The sequence below is a fragment of the Macrobrachium rosenbergii genome, chromosome 18 (genome assembly GCF_040412425.1).
Source record: "Macrobrachium rosenbergii isolate ZJJX-2024 chromosome 18, ASM4041242v1, whole genome shotgun sequence".
Lineage (NCBI taxonomy): Eukaryota > Metazoa > Arthropoda > Malacostraca > Decapoda > Palaemonidae > Macrobrachium > Macrobrachium rosenbergii.
The window spans coordinates 25966734-25986733 of record NC_089758.1 but is presented as its reverse complement, the minus strand read 5'-3'; the positions used below and the strand labels follow the sequence as shown (position 1 = coordinate 25986733).

Genomic DNA, 20000 nt, shown 5'->3' with positions numbered 1-20000 from the left:
TTTTGGTTGGGGATTTTTCTTCTTTTTTGGGAAATGTTTTTTTTAGATGGAATGTAGTTTTTCCTTTCTTGGAGAAATATAATTTTTTTAGGAAATGTAGTTTTTTCCTTTGTTGTGGAAATATAGTTTTTCATTTGTTGGGAAACTTAGTTTGTCTATTATTATTATTATTATTATTATTATTATTATTATTATTATTATTATTATTATTTATCAAACAGAAACAGAAATACAAAGATATATACTAGACTGTTATAATAAAAAAAGCAAAGGAAATCAAACGCATAAATATAAAATGAGCCTCATGTGACCTTCTTCAACCAAAAAAAAACAACTCTGGTATATTTGATTTTTCATCAGAAATTTCTCATAAATGTGCTGTGTGAATATATGTGTGTGTGTGTGTGTGTGTGAGATCGTGGACGCACGCGCGCGCACGCAAATCAGCCTTCGATGAGAGCTCCCCTTGAGCCCAAAGAGAGTGGGTTTTAGCTGACATCGGAATGATATCACCTGTAATTTTTATCAGGCTTAAGCCAGGTCAAGCGAAAAGCTTTAATACGCTTATAGAAAATAGGATTAATACTGCAGCCTTTGAGAGAGAGAGAGAGAGAGAGAGAGAGAGGAGAAAAAAAAAGTAGACGAGAGTAATTAATTAAATGACCGTTTTGTGTCTGTGTGTGCGTGTTTCTAAGTACGGGCATTTTTTTTTATCTCAGTCATTTTGGGTACTGCGAAACGTTAAGCTATAAAAGAACAAATTTTCCTTCTGAACTTTTCGGACGCAACATAAATATCTTAGTGTTTATTCGCGGATTTTAGCACGCGGTAAAAAAAAAAAAAAATTGAATTTTCACAATTGTACCTCAGAAAAGCAGTGCAAACGCTTTAAATCTAACAAATGACCAGGATATTCAGCATAAATCATCAGAGGTAATGGCAAACATAGTACATGTTATATTTAAAAACTTTGTTGATAAGTGATGGCTGCCCTTTTGTACTCATTTCTTCATTTACGACAAATTCTCATGAGGATATACCTTGATACCAGTCAGTATTTTTTGGGAAGATACCCTTACTATTTATCTCTCCCCCTCCATTGTAGTGAACAGTCCTTGGCGACACCGGGACCTTAGGTTGACTGTTCATTAGGCTTCTGAATTAAAAGAAAAAATTCTTAACAAGCCGCACATACATAGCAATCTTCTACAAAGTATACCTTAGTTTAACCAGACCACTGAGCTGATTAACAGCTCTCCTAGGGCTGGCCCGAAGGATTAGACTTATTTTACGTGGCTAAGAACCAATTGGTTACCTAGTAACGGAACCTACAGCTTATTGTGGAATCCGAACCACATTACAGTGAGAAATGAATTTCTTTCACCAGAAATAAATTCCTCTAATTCTTCATTGGCCGGCCGAAGACTTGAACGCGGGCCCAGCAAAGTGCTAGCCAAAAAAAAAAAAAAAAAAAAAAAAACTGGTAGAAAAAACAACCGTCTGAAGACTCATTGCAGAAATAGAAAAAGAAAGGACATATGGCAGTGAATAAATATATTTAGATCTTGAATGTGGACCTCTCATAAAAAGAAAAAATATTTGCAAGAACGTTAGGTTATGTTTTTCTTCTCTGGGGTGTTGGGGGGGAGGTGTTTAGGGAAGGGGACGGGAATTAAATGTCAATGAACGTAAGGAGGAGCAACGGTCTGACTACCGGAAAATCCAAAGAAAAAACTTAGGAATTAATAATGGCATAAATATCTTAAAAATGTCTTCATGTTTTTAAAACAGCGAATTTGTGTAGTGGTACGAAATATGAGAATGAAAGAAAGAGAGAAGAAAGCATTCATTGACGAAATGTAGACTGATTGTAAATAAACAGGATTAAGAGGATCACGGTACTCAATATGGGGAATGCATAAAAAAACTGAGTAAAAACCAGAAAGAATCGAGTTTAGATAAACTGAGCAAGAAGGAGAGGAAAAGTTGATTCCTCATCTACTTTATGCGACGATAAACATCATAAATAACGTAGTTTTGGGAACTTTTTTTTTTCTTTTGCCCAGAGCCGGAAGGAGAGAGCATTTATCGCGTCATGATCCAGTACGTACCATTTTTATACCTAACATGGGACGCTTTAGCATTACTTTGTATATAAATTGGTTCTTTTGCTCCGATAAACTTATTCGGCTGCAGTAGTCGTGACGGAGTTATCATAACTCTCTCTCTCTCTCTCTCTCTCTCTCTCTCTCTCTCTCTCTCTCTCTCTCTCTCTCTCTCTCTCTCTTCTAGGTAAACTGGAGTGTAGAATTGGCAACTCTTTGCAAGGGATGGAAGCTTTCTTTTTATGGTTACGTGTTTTTGTATATGTTTATCGTGTCAATTCTGCGTATGCGATGCCCACTACAGGGCATCGTATATATTGCTCTGGGTGTTGAATATTATATATATATATATATATATATATATATATATATATATATATATATATATATATATATATATATATATATATATATATATATACTCTTTGAACATTATAGAGTACTAGTTTATTCATTTACAGAAATTATATGCACTTACGTATTCCAATAAGAATTCTCTCGATATCCAACGTCTCTTAAAATGTTTTAACAAATTTCATTTCTAAATTATTTTCAATTTGAGAACCCTTTGTGCGTGTTACTAATGACTGATTAGTAGTCATTCATTATGGCATATTTGATTACTGAATTAAGGAAAAATAATGATTATGATTAATAGTGTATCAAACCATTATTTTTGTATTTGTTACGTTGTTTCCTATCAAAATGTACTTACCATCGTACAGTCATAAATCATCAAATCCTCCTGAAGGTTGATTTATTTACATTTTTATAATCAGAATTGAAAAGTACTCTTCAAACGTTGAGCGGTGAATTAGTGTTGAACTTTGCAAGTGATGTGGAAAAATTACACCCTTCTCAAACTATATAATGAAAAGATAATTGTGGTAATGCAGACAGTAAAATTAAGGGAATAATCCTTGTAATGTGTTGAATAGAGAAATAATCTGGTTTTCTACGGATAATTCCAAGGGGAGTCATTGTTTAGTGCCATATAAGGATAGAATTCAAACTAGAATGTCATTCCTGATATTCAGAAAATTGAAAAGAATAAGAATTAGCTACAATGATTAAAAGAGATGTTTTATTGGCATATGTTCTTAACTCCAAGAATTATACTCAAATTGCGTCATATTGCATAGATATTGACTTCTCTTATACAGTCACACTTATACAGAATCGCAGAAAGCAAGCATTATCAAGTCTTGACAATAATTTCGCAAGCTAGAGAAGCATTCCCTTTAATAGATAGCAATTTCTCTCCTGTGCCCCCCGACCCTCCATCCCTTGTGTCTTCTACCCTTCCCCTCTCTCCATCTCCACTCCCCCTTCTAACGAACACCTCTAATTAAACCCCTGAACCTTCTCTCTCTCTCTCTCTCTCTCTCTGTGTGTGTGTAGACTCCGCCTCCCATAGATCCTATAACTGTGTGTCTTCCCTACTCTTCCATTCCTCCTCCTCCTCCTCCTCCTCCTCCTCCTCCTCCTCCTCCTCCCCTGGGGATTCATTACCACCTCCAACAGATTCAATCCCCCAATCAATCATCGAGTGAGTTAATTAAGCAGCTGCAGTAGTAACTAAGTCCCCCCCTGATGTAAGAGATATCACCTGACGCTTACCTTCGGCTAGCACCTCCTCTCTCTCTCTCTCTCTCTCTCTCTCTCTCTCTCTCTCTCTCTCTCTCTCTCTCTCTCTCAGCTTAGCAGCACGCCAGTTATTGTTCATATTATTTGGGATTGTCTTTTTTTTTTTTTTACGATTATTAATATTTTAAGTACTTGTGCACAGATGAATATAATTGTAATAGTGTTTACAGTCATGCACCTCACTGATTGTCTTAACACAAATACTTGGATATAAGTAATATATGAATAATATAAATGTTATAAACGTATAAGTAATGTAAATATTGTTTACGTGGACTTATTTACTGATTTGTCTACTATTACAAACACGCGCAACACACACACACATACATTTATATACTATATATATATATATATATATATATATATATATATATATATATATATATGTATATATATATATATATATATATATATATATATATACTGTATATATATACAGTCAGTATATATATGTGGGTGTGTGTGTATACACATATAAATATATGTGTGAGTACACATACATACATACGGTATAAATCCATTACCTTAGTAATTCGACTTACAGCACATATTAGTAAGCAATAATGATTTCCATAAAAAGCAAGTATAATCTTAAGATTAGTTATCTACTTAGTAACTTCCAGCATAATTCTGCAATTGCCGTCATTACTCCCAGTAGTGCAATAGCAGTAATGCAGAACATGTCGTGATAGTTCCGTAGAGTTTCACCTCTCCAATTTCATTAGAATTATTTTGTCCTTGCTATATGGCCCGCGTATATGCTTATGTTGCGTTACCATCAGAAAAACTATTGCAGATTTGTTTTCTCCATTCGCGTTATATTATCTCTACAGTATACCATTCACGGTTAGCGCTTTATGCTTTTAAAGCCTATTGTAGATACTATCATCATTATATACCGTTTATAGTGTTGCTATATCTTATATTATGTAAGCTCCCTTGTTAGTAATCAGTGGCAAAGCTTGTAAAAATGAATTTTACCCTTATAGGCCACTAAGAATCATTTTCGTGAATCTTTCTCTTCGAAATGAGGCATTTAGAATGTTCTCGTTCATACAGAACTATATTTTCTCCATTTTTATTTTTAAATGGAAATAGTTTCGCTTATCAGTAAATAATAAGGACTTTCTTATAATGATGTGAGAAATACCCCTAAATTTAACTACATGAATTAGTTGATGAATCACGAAAATGATCTAAAAAGAAATATATGAATCGATTCTAAAATTGATTGCACGATCAACATTCGTGAAAACCTCGCTGATGCTTGAGATAGTCAAATCAATTCAGGATTTTTGGTTTTAAGGAAATCTTTAGTTCAACTGTTATTTTGGTTAAGGTGATTCTCGTGCTGAAGGAATTAATTTCAAGAATTTTTGGAGGTAAAGGAAAGCAGATCATCTCCGGAAACATCTTTTAGGGCCTAAGCCTGCATGTATTTTGCTTTTTTCGTGAGTGGTTTAATTAGATTACAATTTTATTCAAATACGCGTAAGTTAAGCACGCAAAAAGCAGTAGAGATTAATCGCTACTTATTGAAAGTAATGCCTGAAGCGAGGGTATATTTTTGTTAATGTGTTTTAGGTGGTTCATGTGGAATTCCATTCATTCAATGACTGCTCTGGAATTCCATTCATTAAATGACTGCTCTGGAATTCCATTCATTAAGTGACTGCTATGTCGTTTTGGCCCCCTATTTTCCTCTCTTCTTTTCTTAAGTTTTCTCACGAGTGTGTGGAACCTTGTGGATCTCGGTTGGCTCCGAAAACAAAAACAAAAAGTTTTTCTAACCAAAAATAACCTCACACAGGAATCGACACGCCGGTCCTTTCTGGCTTTCCTGCAATGTCCTTTCATGAGTCATCTATCCTCTTCTGTTGTACATTTTTCCCTATCTAAGCTTTTTTTTTTTTCGTGCATTACGGCCCTGTTATCTTGAAAAACATCCGCGCTGAGCTGATAAACAGATAACGCCACCGAGATAAGATATCATTTTTTTCTTCCTTCACGAACAAGGAGCCTTAGTTGTACTGTATTTCCATGGCGTTGTTGTGCTCTGAATGATTATGTGATGATTTTTCCGAAGATTTGCCTCCGGTAGTGATGTGTTGTTTTACCTCTTCGTCAAAGTGGTTTTCTAAGTTTCTAGTGAAATGGGATATCAGTGAGAAATCTCCTTTTTCGAATCTGAACGGTGAAGTGTCTCTGATTTGGGTTAACAATCCCCTTCACAGAAAGTGAGAAATATGGCGTCGTGTGAGGGGGCTAATAGTTACCCCTCTGTGAGATGATAATACGGCTTTTGCTTGAGATTCATTTAGGTGTTCTTGCCGGAAAACGTGATGTTGTGAGAGATGATTGTTAAGTAATAATGATGATATAGTGGTGATTTATTTGATAAGTTAAAAGAAGCCTAATTTTTCCCCATTGACTGTATCTTCTAGCAGTGAAGAAATAATTGTTAAATGCGTTCATTTTTTCATCACTTTATGATACAGTTCAACAATCTTGTCATGGCAATGAATGACTAGTAACTCGACAGACCGTTGAATTCGACGCTAATTCTCAGAACAGATATCCTTATCAGTATGACATCATGGTTAATTTATCCTTTCCCAACTGCAACTGTTTATGTTTTTACTTATATATGTACTTAGGCATAGATGGGTATATACAGTATTTATACACATTATAAATAACTTAATGGAAAATTATTATTATTATTAATTATTATTATTATTATTATTATTATTATTATTATTATTATTATTATTTATCATCATCATCACTCTATAGAGGTAAGGGCGAATGCATCGATACTTGGGAAAGTGCAGTGAAAATTGAATATTGCTAGTTATTTGTAAGATTTAAATGAGGCAAAGATGAAAAGTCACCTTTCCATACATCAAAGACTAATTACGACTGCGAAAGGAACTGATATTACCATGGTAAATCCTCTAACTCCTACAGTGAATACCATGAGTTCCGAAAACTAAAGAAAAATTGTTCCTTCTTTTTATCTTGGTTAGTGTAATAAAATGGAAATACTTTACCTCTAATTACGTTCTTGTGGTTAATACTTCAGGGTCGAATCCCAAGTATTTATGCGGACGCCATCAGACTTATTTGAAAGAGCAAGTCAGAATATTCGTAGTAAGAGACATCATTTACCATATGCACGTTTAGAATTTGTTCCTAATATTTTTTGAGCTCCTTTTCATCTTTAATCATTTGACAGTTCAGTGATTTTGTCAGAGAAATAACGTAAGGTTACTTAAGCACCTGCGTGACAAAGTGGTCCTCGTTACCTAATTTACCCGTCATTCTTGCAGACGTTCTTTAAAATATATTGAATATTCTGTAGCCATATTGTGTGTGTGTGTGTCACGATTAGGAAAAAGTACATTTCCACATTTCCATAGGGCTGAAAGTTATGTCAGCGTTGATGCTTTTTATTCAGTGAATCGGAAAGCCTGCCTCTTGATTTTGGTAAATCTAGTTGTTTAACAACATGCCAACTGAAAACTATATTTCGAAAATATATAAGAGTCTTCACTAAATAACTTCGAAGTCTTTGAAATTAGTAGTCTGTCGTTCCTCAAATCATTTAATAAAAAAAAAATACTGAATCAGTTTTCATATATGATTTTATACTTTTTATATTTTCAGAGTTATTCCTATTTTCTTCTACCATTCATTATTTCTCTGCAAAATCATTTGTTTTTCCATTCTGCCGTTCAAGGTTATCAAAGAGTATTTCCTCGCCGACTTTGAATACTTGAAAAAGCCTCTCATTCTGTATACTTTCGACACGAAAAACTAATCCCCCAGATTTCTAAACTCCCCAAAAATAATAAGTGACAACATTTCACTACTGCATCACCAGATGGCTCTAGTTACCCTGTCGCAGGAGCCAGGGATGACTGAAATGACGCATTAGGTTCCTGGTGATCCCATTTCATTACTGTGCCGCCAGCACGTGTAATCTCCTAATCTCTTTTAACGATAGATGCTATCAGTGATACGACCGGAAATTGATTGTTGCACTGGCTGGCAGGATGGCAGGATGGCAGGCAGCAGGATGCACGATGGGCGGAGGGCGACGGTCGGCTGTTGAACCGACTGGCTGACCGGCTTTCCTAGGGATAAAAAGCGGCTTTCAGGGATGTCCGTCCTTTTAAAATCTCAGGGATGGGTTGACGTTGGGGTATATTGTCGAATGTTTAAGTTTCTCGTTGCTTAGTTTTCTTGTTTATGGTTATTTGGTCGAAGGTTTTTCGTTGTTTCTTTTGAATTTTATTCAGTAAAACACAGCGATGTTATTGGTAAATATTGAGGCCAGCCGGATGAACCAGTAAGGGGCCGATACGAGTGCTCCCAAAAATTAAGTGTGACATTTATTTTGCATTCCAGCTAAATTGATTTTATATCATTCGTAAAAAATAAAACAACTATATTAGGCAGTTGTTTTGATTTTGCTCAAAACTGCCTGTTGAGCATTTATAGAAAACTTAATTTTTTTATACGGTTGACATGAAAATAGGGTAGAATGATGTTTTTTATTATTATTTTTTTTTATTTTTGGCATTTCTTCAAAAACGTTTCTAATCTACATGTTCTCACTTCGCAGCTTAGCAATAGAGCGTCATTACGTTATTGTCGATGTTTTTTTAATTTTCGTTTTTGATATGTTAATTCTAATTTTCAAGGAAAAAACTTCTATGTTAGTTATGCTTATGATAGGATAATCGCGTCTAATTGTAATTGCAAATTTCTTTTTGACAAATCTTTAAAAACATCTCTCACGACTCGGGGCGTCCTGTCTTCAATTCTTCTATCCTTATTCATTTCCGAGTTGATTTCAGTTTATTTATAAAGCCTTAGTTATCTTACGGATTCGGAAACATTATTAATATTAAATTCATAGTATACCGATTCAAAACTTAGTATGATCTGTGATGACAGTATAGTTAACCACCACTTACGAACACCTCTCATGTATGTGCCCAGCAGCTCGTATGAGCTGGAATATCATGAAAAATTATGGTCATACAAGCCTGGTGAAGAGGGAGTCATCCATTTGAAAAACTTGGATGCTGAGCAACTAGAAAATATCTTGTGCGTCATCCAGCCCTAACCGGCTTTCCGTCTTTTGAAAGTTAAAATTCCCCAAGTCTTTTGTCATAAGTTTAAACAGGAATGACCTAAGTCTTCGAAGTTGGCCCTGACTAACCGTTGTATATATAATGACCTTGTAAATTAAGTTTGCAAAAAACTCTCGCAACCTAGATATCAGCATGACTGAAGTTTCGAAACTGTAAAAGACGTAGTTCATCTTTCCTTCTTTGGGAATTTGAACAAAACCTGTTTGTTAGCGACAGAATTGACTGGCACTCAGTTTTGAGTTTACAGCAGTTCACTGAAACGTGACTTTTAGTTACTTTGGGGACGTGCACGTGTTGAAAAACGTCATATATATATATATATATATATATATATATATATATATATATATATATATATATATATATATATATGTGTGTGTGTGTGTGTGTGTGTTGTTTGTTTGTGTTTATGTATGTATAGATTCCCCTCATCCCTCTATATTTTTATACACATTTTTCATTATTTTTTTGTTAAGAAGCAATCTCTAAAAATGAATAAACGTATAAAAAATGTATGAAAACAGATGCTTATGTGGCACAAGTGACAACAGTGAAATCATGCTGATTTGACTGAACAATTACACTTACTTTGACATTATCACTGCATAGTAAAGAAAATTAAAATTTCTTATATCACGCATGATATTGCAGTTTAACATTATGCTTATTTCTCCATTCATTTCTCGTCTTAGATGACCAAATGATAATAATCTTACGTAGTGATTTGTCATTTGCCTTGAGGCATTAACGCAACTACTCGACAGAAATGAGCAGGAACAACGTAATTGAAATCGTCTCGAGATCGGCTTTCCAACCTTTTGAGTTCCCGATCTTCAAAGACGCCGCCATGACACTTTTATTTTTTCTTATCTCGAAACTCAAGTTGTATTATTATTAATCCTTTCCATACGATGATACGACGTCAAGGACACCTTAAGGACACCTCTTTCCCCAAGACGCCAGAACCCGGCTCCTTTGATCGTATTATATTTCAGAGTTAATTGCAATTTCCGTCACATGCATCGAGTTGCCATAGATTGTCAGCTGTTGCTCTCACGTCTTGAAGATTATATTGCTCGTTGCTCGTTCTGTCGATTCCGTTCTCTCTGTTGTTTTTTCATCTCTCGTGTTTTTAGGTTTGGGATCTGGAGGAAAGGCTTTCGTTCTGAGAGAGAGAGAGAGAGAGAGAGAGAGAGAGAGAGAGAGAGAGAGAGAGAGAGAGCCTTCATTTGAGTGCCTGGTTTTATTCGGTTTTAATGACGCTCCCCATGAGCTACTTAGAGATATTATTTTCCGCTAATCAGGTCGCAACATTAATGTATCAAACAAGATCCCACCCCCAACTCTCTCTCTCTCTCTCTCTCTCTCTCTCTCTCTCTCTCTCTCTCTCTCTCTCTCTCTCTCTCTCATACACACCACGTTTATATGTTGTTTCTGTGTGTATCCGTGTATATATGTATATATATGTGTGTGTGTATGTGTTTGTGTGTGCGTGCCCACGTGCATGTGTGATAGCGTCTCTCTGTTAAAGCGTGAAAACTGTGTCAATATAACCTAAATCATTTGAAAGGCGTGATTTCGTTGTCCCTCCAATATCAGTTCAAATGTACTGTACTCCCTTGGAGTGATAAAGGTTGATAAAAATAAGCGTTGTTCATAGGCAGACTATGATACTGATACCCGTCGAACTACAAAGAAATTATATTTAAAAAGCGAATTTCCTGAGTCGAAATGTTAAGCTCCCGAAATAAATTCAAGTCCTTCGTCATATTCTGACGATGAAGTGCATTTAGTAATTTTTTGTCGGTCGTAGTCTTCGTATCTTGTTTTCTCTTGCCTTTTACAACTGAACTGTAATATTTAAAAATAATAATAATAATAAAAGATTGCAGATGCGTTGACAGTGCTCATTAATCGAAATGCATTGGCTGCATATTCTGGAAAACTTTGTTGACAAGTGAAAGTGGGAACATAACAATGATTCTGACATCGATTACCGAAACGAAATACAAGTGACAATGGCGTCTCAGTTCCAAGGTTCCGACTTTTGGCTGAACTTCGGCAGCCTAAAGAGGAAGGTGAAAAATGGAGTATCCCCGTGGAGTAAATTCCATTCCCCTTACGACCTGCAGAAGTCAACAGAAGAAGAAGAAGAAGAAGAAGAAGAAGAAGAACACAGTGCTGCGAATTCCTCTCACTCCGAAATTCTTCCTCGTTCTCAGGCTCTCTCCTCCTCTCCCTCTGAATCGATTCACGATCAGAGATCACCACCACCATCGCCTCCACATTCCACTTTGCTCCTCTCTCCTACGAGAGGGAGAAGAAGAAGCAGAAGAAGGAATAAATCAGAGCCTCTGCGTCCATCGTGTCCTGGTCAGAACTGGAATGGAGACCCATCCTTTACTCCTCCCACTTCTACTACTGATAGAAGTGGCAAGGAGTCCGAATCCATTCCACGTGCGTGTAATGACCCCCCTGTCTCCTCCTCCTCCTCCTCCCCCTCCTCCCGTCAGGGGGAAGGAAAAGTGTTTCAGAAGATGGGGGAAAGGGAAGACCCTTGGGTTGCCTTAATCCTTAACGGTCTCGTGAGATTACCCGAAAATGGAGGTAGGAGTTCCGTAATGGACGCGTCAGAAATGAGTAGATCAACCGAGGAGCTCCAAGTGGTCAGGGACCGCTGGTTGAAGGAGCTGGACTGCTATCGTGTAGAACCTGCCACCTCGAAGTCGCAAGACTCATTAATCGTTCGACCGGACAACGATGCCGCTGCTGCTGCTGCTGCTGCTGTTCAGGGGTCATCATCTTCGCCAATGTCGAGCAGGAGTCGGTCTCTCGTGCTTTCGCAGTTGGGGCGAATTACCTCCATCCTCGACGGTAACGGCCCGAAAAGAAAAGGGGAGAGCCCATCTAGAAATAATGATGGTTTGGGGAGTAAATTAAAAGTCGCCCGTAGAAAGGGAAGTGTCACAGACGACAAGAATCAAACGCATTCCAACTTCTGTAACTGCAACAGCGGTACCACTACCAATGCGAAATCAGTAACGCTCAGCCTGTCCGATTCACACATCACTGTTCGACCGGGAGTTCGAATCCCAAGATCCCGCAGCTACGAATCAAATCTACGAAACCGCATCGCACCAACATCGAGTGATCAAGACACTTTAGTTCTAAATGCTGTGAGAAAATCGAAGGCCTCGAACGATGCTAAATTAAATCATCAAGATTCCATGCATTATGGGAGTCTACAGAGATGCCCACGTATAAAATCTCGGGTCACTGTCAGACAGGTAGAGACTGACCCGGAAGATGAAGTGTTCGAAACCATCCCTCAAGTTCCGGAGCTCAAATTCAATAAGTATAACTTTCGGAGACATCTCTCAACAAGATCAGCTGTCTCTAAAGGGCCTTTGACCCCTTTGAAAGCGGGGCAAGAACTCGCGCAGGCACGAAGAGAGCGTAATAGTGTGGAAGGTTCTCGGGGCTCAGAGGACGCTCTGGAAAGAGGCGTCCGCCTGGAAACCGCTGGAAACGGCTCTTCGGCGTTCAAGACCTCTCGAAAAACGCTCTTAAAGTCGGCGCTGTGTCTGAGGTCGAAGAGCGTCGACCGACATTTCCGGTGTGCTTCCCCAAAGAATTCCCAACCTAAGAATATGACCAACCGGCGCTGTGTAGAAGGACGCGTCACTTTCAGCGACGAGACGCCAAGGGTGAGAATGTTATTAACAGAACTAACAAAATAAAGAAAAATTTTTGCACTGAATAAAATATTTTTCCACCGAGTTTTTATTCGACGTGTAATTTGTATCTCAAAACCCTTTTTTCTGATAAGTGATTGTCTGTAGTTTATGAGATTCATATATCGTAGTATTTTTATGAATATATGGAAGATTTTGCAACAGATAAATGTACTGCGCACATTCTGATCTGAAATTTTTACACTGCATCAGTTATAGTCAAGTCAGTCTTTTTTTTTCAGGCTCAATAACTGTAGAATAGAAGCATCAGGTACATTATTTTATCTTTATTTTGAATTATGGAAAACTTTTTTATCTTATCCTATATATTGATTTTTGTAAGCCTATCAAATCTTTTCTTTTTAATGTAAGTTGTTAGTTGTTTGTTTAAACCATATAATCATGCAATGATAAACACAAGTGCATCTGATGTATTTTTTCCATTTAATGTAGTTTTTACTTAGAGTAATACCTCTTGTTGGATATATGTTTTTTTTAGACACTTTTTCTACTGAGGTAACAAAGATGGTATCTCTCTCTCTCTCTCTCTCTCTCTCTCTCTCTCTCTCTCTCTCTCTCTCTCTCTCTCACACACATAATTAGATGATGGTGTTCTCTATCTTTTTTAAGACTTTCATAACAAGAGAATGCTTCCATTGCCTTACATTACCCACATCCAAAAACTCACTCTTAGATTCAGCTGTCAAAATACTCCCAAAGACTGTCAAAATGCTGTCAAAAGACTGTCAAAAAACTATTCAAAACCCTGTCTTCTTTTTAGGTTGTTAGTGAGGAGGAAAACGGCAGGTATCGTGGGTTAATTTTTGACGGTACCAGCAGCGCTCGCACTGGTACCTTCCCGGGAAATCTTGTGCATCGACGCGACATACAAGGTGAGTATTCTTTCTAAGCATTTTATACGTGATCTTTTGTATTTGAAAAGGAACATCTTTTGTCCGTGAATCTTTCTATTTTTTTTTGTGTGTGTGTGTGTATCCCATTTACGTACATTTGTGATGCGAGTATGTATAAATAAACCAGTCAGTTAAACAGTTCCTTTTTTTTTTCTAAGGGATGGACTGAAATGATATATGCATTAATTCTCTATAAACAATCTAAGATGATGTTTTGCCTTTTAGTAAGAAACTTCTTTTGCCACCGAAAAGGCTTCCATTCTGTGTATCTTATTTCTACGGAAAGTAATGCCAGCATTTACTGATAAGCCAGTCAATGATTCAATTTCATTTCAAGGTTGAGATGACTATTAAGTAAATTTCCAGGAATATTCCAGGTTCTCTCTTGCCCTTAGAAAGAAAAATCTTAAGTTTCTGAAAGGCTTTGATATTGAGTGCCTAATTATCTATATGTATAACGTCAATATATATTGAGGTATCAGTCAATTAATCAACTGTTTCTTGTAGGATGCTCACATTTCCGGTCTCTTTCATAATCAGCATGGAATACTTGAAGTGAAATTTACTTTTTTCTCATGTCTAATAATGCTTTGCGTAAGCACTCTCTCTCGCAACCTAAGCAGCCCGATATCATTAATTCTCTCATAATTTGTAACATTGTCCTGTGGGGAATACAAGAGACATTTTTACAGTAAGTTAGAATTAGCTCTTTTGTAAATATAAATTCAAGGCTTTCGACAACGTTTTTATTTCTATATATGTGGAGTAATATAAAATTTGTCTTAGGTGATTTTGATTTATGGGCATGAGTCACGGTACAGTGCAGTGACTTCTGATAATAAATTCTTAGCATTTGAAAATAAGGCGCTCAGAAGGATATTAGGAATTAATTGAAGGGATGGGATATCAACTAACAGAATTAGAGAACTGACGAGGGTGCAGCTGTAAGTGGCTAGGCCATGTGTATAGAAGACTGGGATTAGTACGAGTTGCACCGGGGTGGGTTGCCCTTGGTAGAAGAGGTAGAGGTAGGCCAAAGGAGACGTGGTTAAGGACAATGAGGCGGGAGGGAAGCCGGAGAAGAGTGTTGGGGAGATCTTGAGGAGTTAGCCCAGGACAGAATGTGGTGGCGTGAGTGTATCGAGGCCCTATGCATCCCCGTGGGTGCCACAGGAAATGATTGATTGATTGGAAATGATTAATAGGTGGTTTACTACGTCAAATTTTTACTTCAAAATCTTGACTTTATTAATCATTCCGTTTCAAATCAGTGAAAACTCATGGGATTATTTATTAACATCTAAAGAAGCGCGTGATCTCATTGTACCTCATAAGTTTTTTACATCAAATTGTACTTGTCAACCTTTGTTGTTCATGTAAATGTGAGAAAGTCTCTGGCGAGTAACGATAAGATTAATGCACTGATAAGCGTGAATTTGATAAGGAGAGTTTATCAGTGCACGGTTATGCATCAGAGCGGAGAGTTACCTGCCATAAGTCGACTGATTTTGAAGGGATTCTGTAATCATTATTCATTGGAGTAATAACAGTATAATTCTTTATTAGAATTTGTTCATCATTTTGATAAAAAAGGTCAGTTAGAACATTTGAAGAAAACAGTAAGTCTGTTTTAAAATATGTATTCTTATATCGATTGAGATATATAGAATAATAAAGTTATTCTGTATTTTGTCCACGAAAAGACTAGATATAAAACACTGGCTGAAACATTTGTGAAGTTGTCATAAGAATATCTGATTTATTCCTAAATAATTATATGAGATTTCATTCAAAGAAGAGTAGATCTCTCTTTTTATTTGTCTCAATTAGTTTGTTGAGTCCAGAGGTCCACTCCAGTCCTTTTTTTAACACGTTACCTGAGACTCACAAGTCCTTTTGGGCAAGGGCCCGTGCTGTCATAATGTCGGCTTTATCTAAAGCAGTCACCAATCATTTGTTTCTTTTGGGATGATCTTTTGCTATTCAAAGCAAAATTGTAGATGTTTCAGGCATATTCGAATTCTTACGATTTCAGTCAAAAAAGAAAAACGTAAGATTCCTTTCATTTTGAGATCTCTAGCAACTCAAATTTTAAAAGAAAAAGACGTGAGGCATTCGTATGTGTCTCGACAGTGAGAAAAAGTAAAAGGAAATACGTTCTGGAGCTCGCTTGACATTCACTAGAATCGACAGGGTCCTTTCCCACCAGAAAGAACCACTGGTTAAGCTCCCGTCCAGAACGATTCAGCGTCCCGGGAAAGAAAGTTGTGCCGACCTCGGTTGAAATCCCAATTCCGAAAAAACTCCCAATTCCAAACACTTCCTATTCCCCACCCCCACCCCACAATAAAAAAAAAAAAACTTCTTCAACGTACTTCGTCCGGACGTGACGCCTTCCGCCGGAAAACTTGTATGCAAAAGCGCTGCCATTCGAGAGATCTGTTATGTACCTCCGGTGCATTAAATCATCATCAAAAAAGGAAAAAAAGAAAATACTCTTCTAAGGAATATTGACGTAGAAATATCGACCGGTGAAAGGCGCTTCCGTCTCTGTCTGCGCGAGGTTGTGAAAAGTGTCACTCGCATTTACTGCTTGCTGCTGTGCGGTAGGTTATTCAGAAATGATGAGGACTTATCTTGCTTTCAGACACTTCCTTCAGTAGCTTCTTCATACTCTGTCCGGATCATCTGAATGCGACAGCGGCTACGGCTTCGAGTTTCTATTACCGCTTGATTTCACATTGCAGTTCGGAATGGGATAAAATCTGTAAGAGGCTGAATGCGCACTTTCGGACTATTTATCACGGAGGAATTTTTTAATTTGTATAAAGAGATCTGAAGAACTACTCTCTCTCTCTCTCTCTCTCTCTCTCTCTCTCTCTCTCTCTCTCTCTCTCTCTCTCTCATATATATATATATATATATATATATATATATATATATATATATATATATATATATATAATATATAGATGATGTATATATATATATATATATAGATGATGGCTCACGTTTCCATCACAATTCTGAATAAATAACCCAGTTTAATCACCTGAAATTTTCTTTTAACATATCTATCGAAAACCTACAAAAGACGTAATCCTCTAATCCTTTCCCTCTCACTGACCAAAACTGACAAGTTAATAATCATTCCGTCTGAAACGAAGGGAACAACTCAGCCTGAGTTAATCATTTGTTCGACTATCATCGTCGTTTACGCCTTAATAGAATAATTAGGAACCTGCCCATCATCTTCCGTCGATCTCTTCCTTCTCTGTTTACTCTGTTCAGGAGGCTCTCCCTCTCCTGTGTGTGTGTGTGTGTACGTGTGTACGTGTGTACATGTGTGTGTGTGTACAATCTTCGGGTCCCCCATCGATCAAATCTTTTATAATCTCGGGCGAAGTTCCTTGTAATTTCGGCGCTCAATTTGACGTTCATTTTGGCACCTCCAAAACCCACACCTGCCGGTGGCTTAATTAAGCACCCCCCCCACTATAATCACCTGTAATTCCATGTTATTATCTTGGAATTTTGTTTAGGCAGCGTTCACGATCATTTTTTGGGTGAATTAATGCACGCTCATCAGGTGGGAACTATGGAAGTGGTATATTCCTCTCTCTCTCTCTCTCTCTCTCTCTCTCTCTCTCTCTCTCTCTCTCTCTCTCTCTCTCGCATGCATGTTCTCTAATCTGCCATGCAGTGCTTCTTTATATTTATATTCTCGGTGAAATTTTTGCTTGACTGTCCCAAGAGATATTTTTCAGTTTTGGTTTTCTCTAAAAGAAAACTGTTGTGCCGGCTTTGCTTGTTCGTCCGCACTTTTCCTGTCCGCCCTCAGATCTTAAAAACTACAGAGGCTAGTGGGTTGCAAATTAGTATGTTGATCATCCATCCTCCAGTCATCAAACATACCAAATTGCAGCCCTCTAGACTCAGTAATTTTTATCTTATTTAAGGTTAAAGCTAGCCATAATCGTGAATCTGGCAACGATATAGGACAGGCCACCACCGGGCCGTGATAAAAGATTCATGGGTCGCGGCTCATACAGCATTATACCGAGACCACCGAAAGATCAATTTGTTTTCGGTGGCCTTGATTATACGCAGTAGCGGCTGTACAGAAAACTCGATTGAGCCGAAGAGGCTTCGGCGCATTTTTTACTTGTTTTTCGTTTAGAATTAATCAGTTTGATTTCGCTCCTTTTGTAAAAAGCTTTGATACATAAAATTTTGTATTATGAACTTGTATTTACTTGACAAAAAATGGAGTATTGCCTTTGAATCAAAATAACCTCAACGAACTGCCATGGAACAAGACTAGTTCAAAAGTAGTCTATTTTGCGAGAAAATTACTTTTCTAGTAAATACGTTTCAAGTAGATTACTTTCCAAACAAATTACTTTTCGATCTTATTTTTCAAGTAAACTACTTACAAAGTAAATCACTAACTACTTTTAAAGTAAATTACTTTTCGATATTTTTCAAATAAACTACTTTCAAAGTGAATTACTAACTACTTTTACAGTAAATTACTTTTAAAGTAAGTTACTTTGCAAGTAAATTACTTTCCAAGCAAATTACTTTTCGATCTTATTTTTCAAGTAAACTACTTTCAAAGTAAATTACTAACTACTTTTAAAGAAAATTACTTTTCGAGAAAATTACTTTCAACGTATCCAAGCGAAAGGCTTTCGATAACGTGATGACGACCGTTAAAGGATCAAAATGCTCTTCAACTGGTGCACATCTCTCTCTCTCTCTCTCTCTCTCTCTCTCTCTCTCTCTCTCTCTCTCTCTCTCTCTCTCTCCACTGAGACCAAAATCCCTTCATCTCCACTTAGTCCCTCTCACTATAACGGCCGCTACGAATACGAACAGCCCATCAAATACCTCGCTAAACCGGACAGTACATCTCTTTAATCCGTTTGCGTTGAGTCGCCGGTGCGCTGGGCGTGAGGATTTTCACGAAATCTCTCCAGGGCCAATCACACGTTTTGAATCGCTCCCGCCGCTCGACTGCGTCTAAATACAGTACAGAGCAGCTCTCAGTGACAGAACGCATGATGTCTTTCCGGAAGATCCTAAGAACAAAATACACGAAATGTCTCATGTGATAGTTTTCAGTTACAAAATGCAGCACATTCCTAGGTAATAAAATGCGAAATTATTCTCAGTAACAAATGACCAGTAGCGAGATACTGAGGATTTCTCATTAACAGAATAGAGAGGAGTTTTTAGTATCTACATAGAGAGGGAGTTCTCGGTAGCAAAATATTGAGGATATCTCATTAACAAAATGGAGAGGAGTTTTCAGTAGTTACATAGGGAGGAGTTCTCAGTAGCAAAATATTAAGGATATCTCATTAACAGAATGGAGAGGAGTTCTCAGTAGCAAAATAGAGAGAAGCTCTCAGTAGTAAAATAGTGAAGAGTTCTCAGTAGCCAAATAGAGAGAAGTTCTCAGTTGGAAAATAGTGAGCAGTTCTCAGTAGAAAAACATTGAGGAGTTCCCAATAGCAAAATGCAGAGGGGTTCCCAGTAGCAAAATGCTGAGGAGTTCCCAGTAGCAAAATGCAGAGGAGTTCCCAGTAGCAAAATGCAGAGGAGGTCCCAGTAGCAAAATGCAGAGGAGGTCCCAGTAGCAAAATGCAGAGGAGGTCCCAGTAGCAAAATGCTGAGGAGGTCCCAGTAGCAAAATGCTGAGGAGGTCCCATTAGCAAAATGCTGAGGAGGTCCCAGTAGCAAAATGCAGAGGAGGTCCCAGTAGCAAAATGCAGAGGAGGTCCCATTAGCAAAATGCTGAGGAGGTCCCATTAGCAAAATGCTGAGGAGGTCCCATTAGCAAAATGCTGAGGAGGTCCCATTAGCAAAATGCTGAGGAGGTCCCATTAGCAAAATGCTGAGGAGGTCCCATTAGCAAAATGCTGAGGAGGTAGAAAGTTCTCCTCGAGTTTTTTATTTCACTGAGGTTTTAAAAAAATAAAAACCATGTTTTGAAACAAGAACACTCGTAAATTTATACACAAGTCTTAAAGTATCTGCTTTACGTCAGAGTTGACGTAAGTACGTGGGCTTCATTTTACCAGTTTTTCTTTTATGTTTTAGTTTTTTTATCAGAAAAGTTTCGGAAGAGTTTTTTTTTATTGGTTACACATCCTTCTCTTTGTTTTTGCCGTCAGTCAATATTGATATTGCAACACTTGGTAACTTATGGTTTGTCAATCTGTCATTCGTTTGCTTTTTTATTTGAATTCTTTGGATTCTCTCTCTCTCTCTCTCTCTCTCTCTCTCTCTCTCTCTCTCTCTCTCTCTCTCTCTCTCTCTGGGATATTGCATTCTTATTGCAACCATCCTGTCCATTGCGAACTGCTGATTGAAAGCTGTATTTTTTTTAGGCAAGTTAAAGCACGGATGATACCAGTTCATTTA

General features: G+C 37.4%; 1 protein-coding gene across 1 annotated transcript in view; it reads left to right on the top strand.

The window, feature by feature from the left end:
• Positions 1 to 5779: 5779 nt before the first annotated feature.
• LOC136847996 (uncharacterized) overlaps positions 5780 to 20000 on the top strand; it is a 52443-nt gene continuing 38222 nt past the window's right edge. The window contains exons 1-3 of the mRNA XM_067120005.1: positions 5780 to 5852; positions 10806 to 12627; positions 13436 to 13547. Of these exons, the coding sequence (XP_066976106.1) occupies positions 10939 to 12627; positions 13436 to 13547 (1801 nt within the window). The 5' untranslated portion in view covers positions 5780 to 5852; positions 10806 to 10938. The remainder of the gene's footprint in view (positions 5853 to 10805; positions 12628 to 13435; positions 13548 to 20000) is intronic.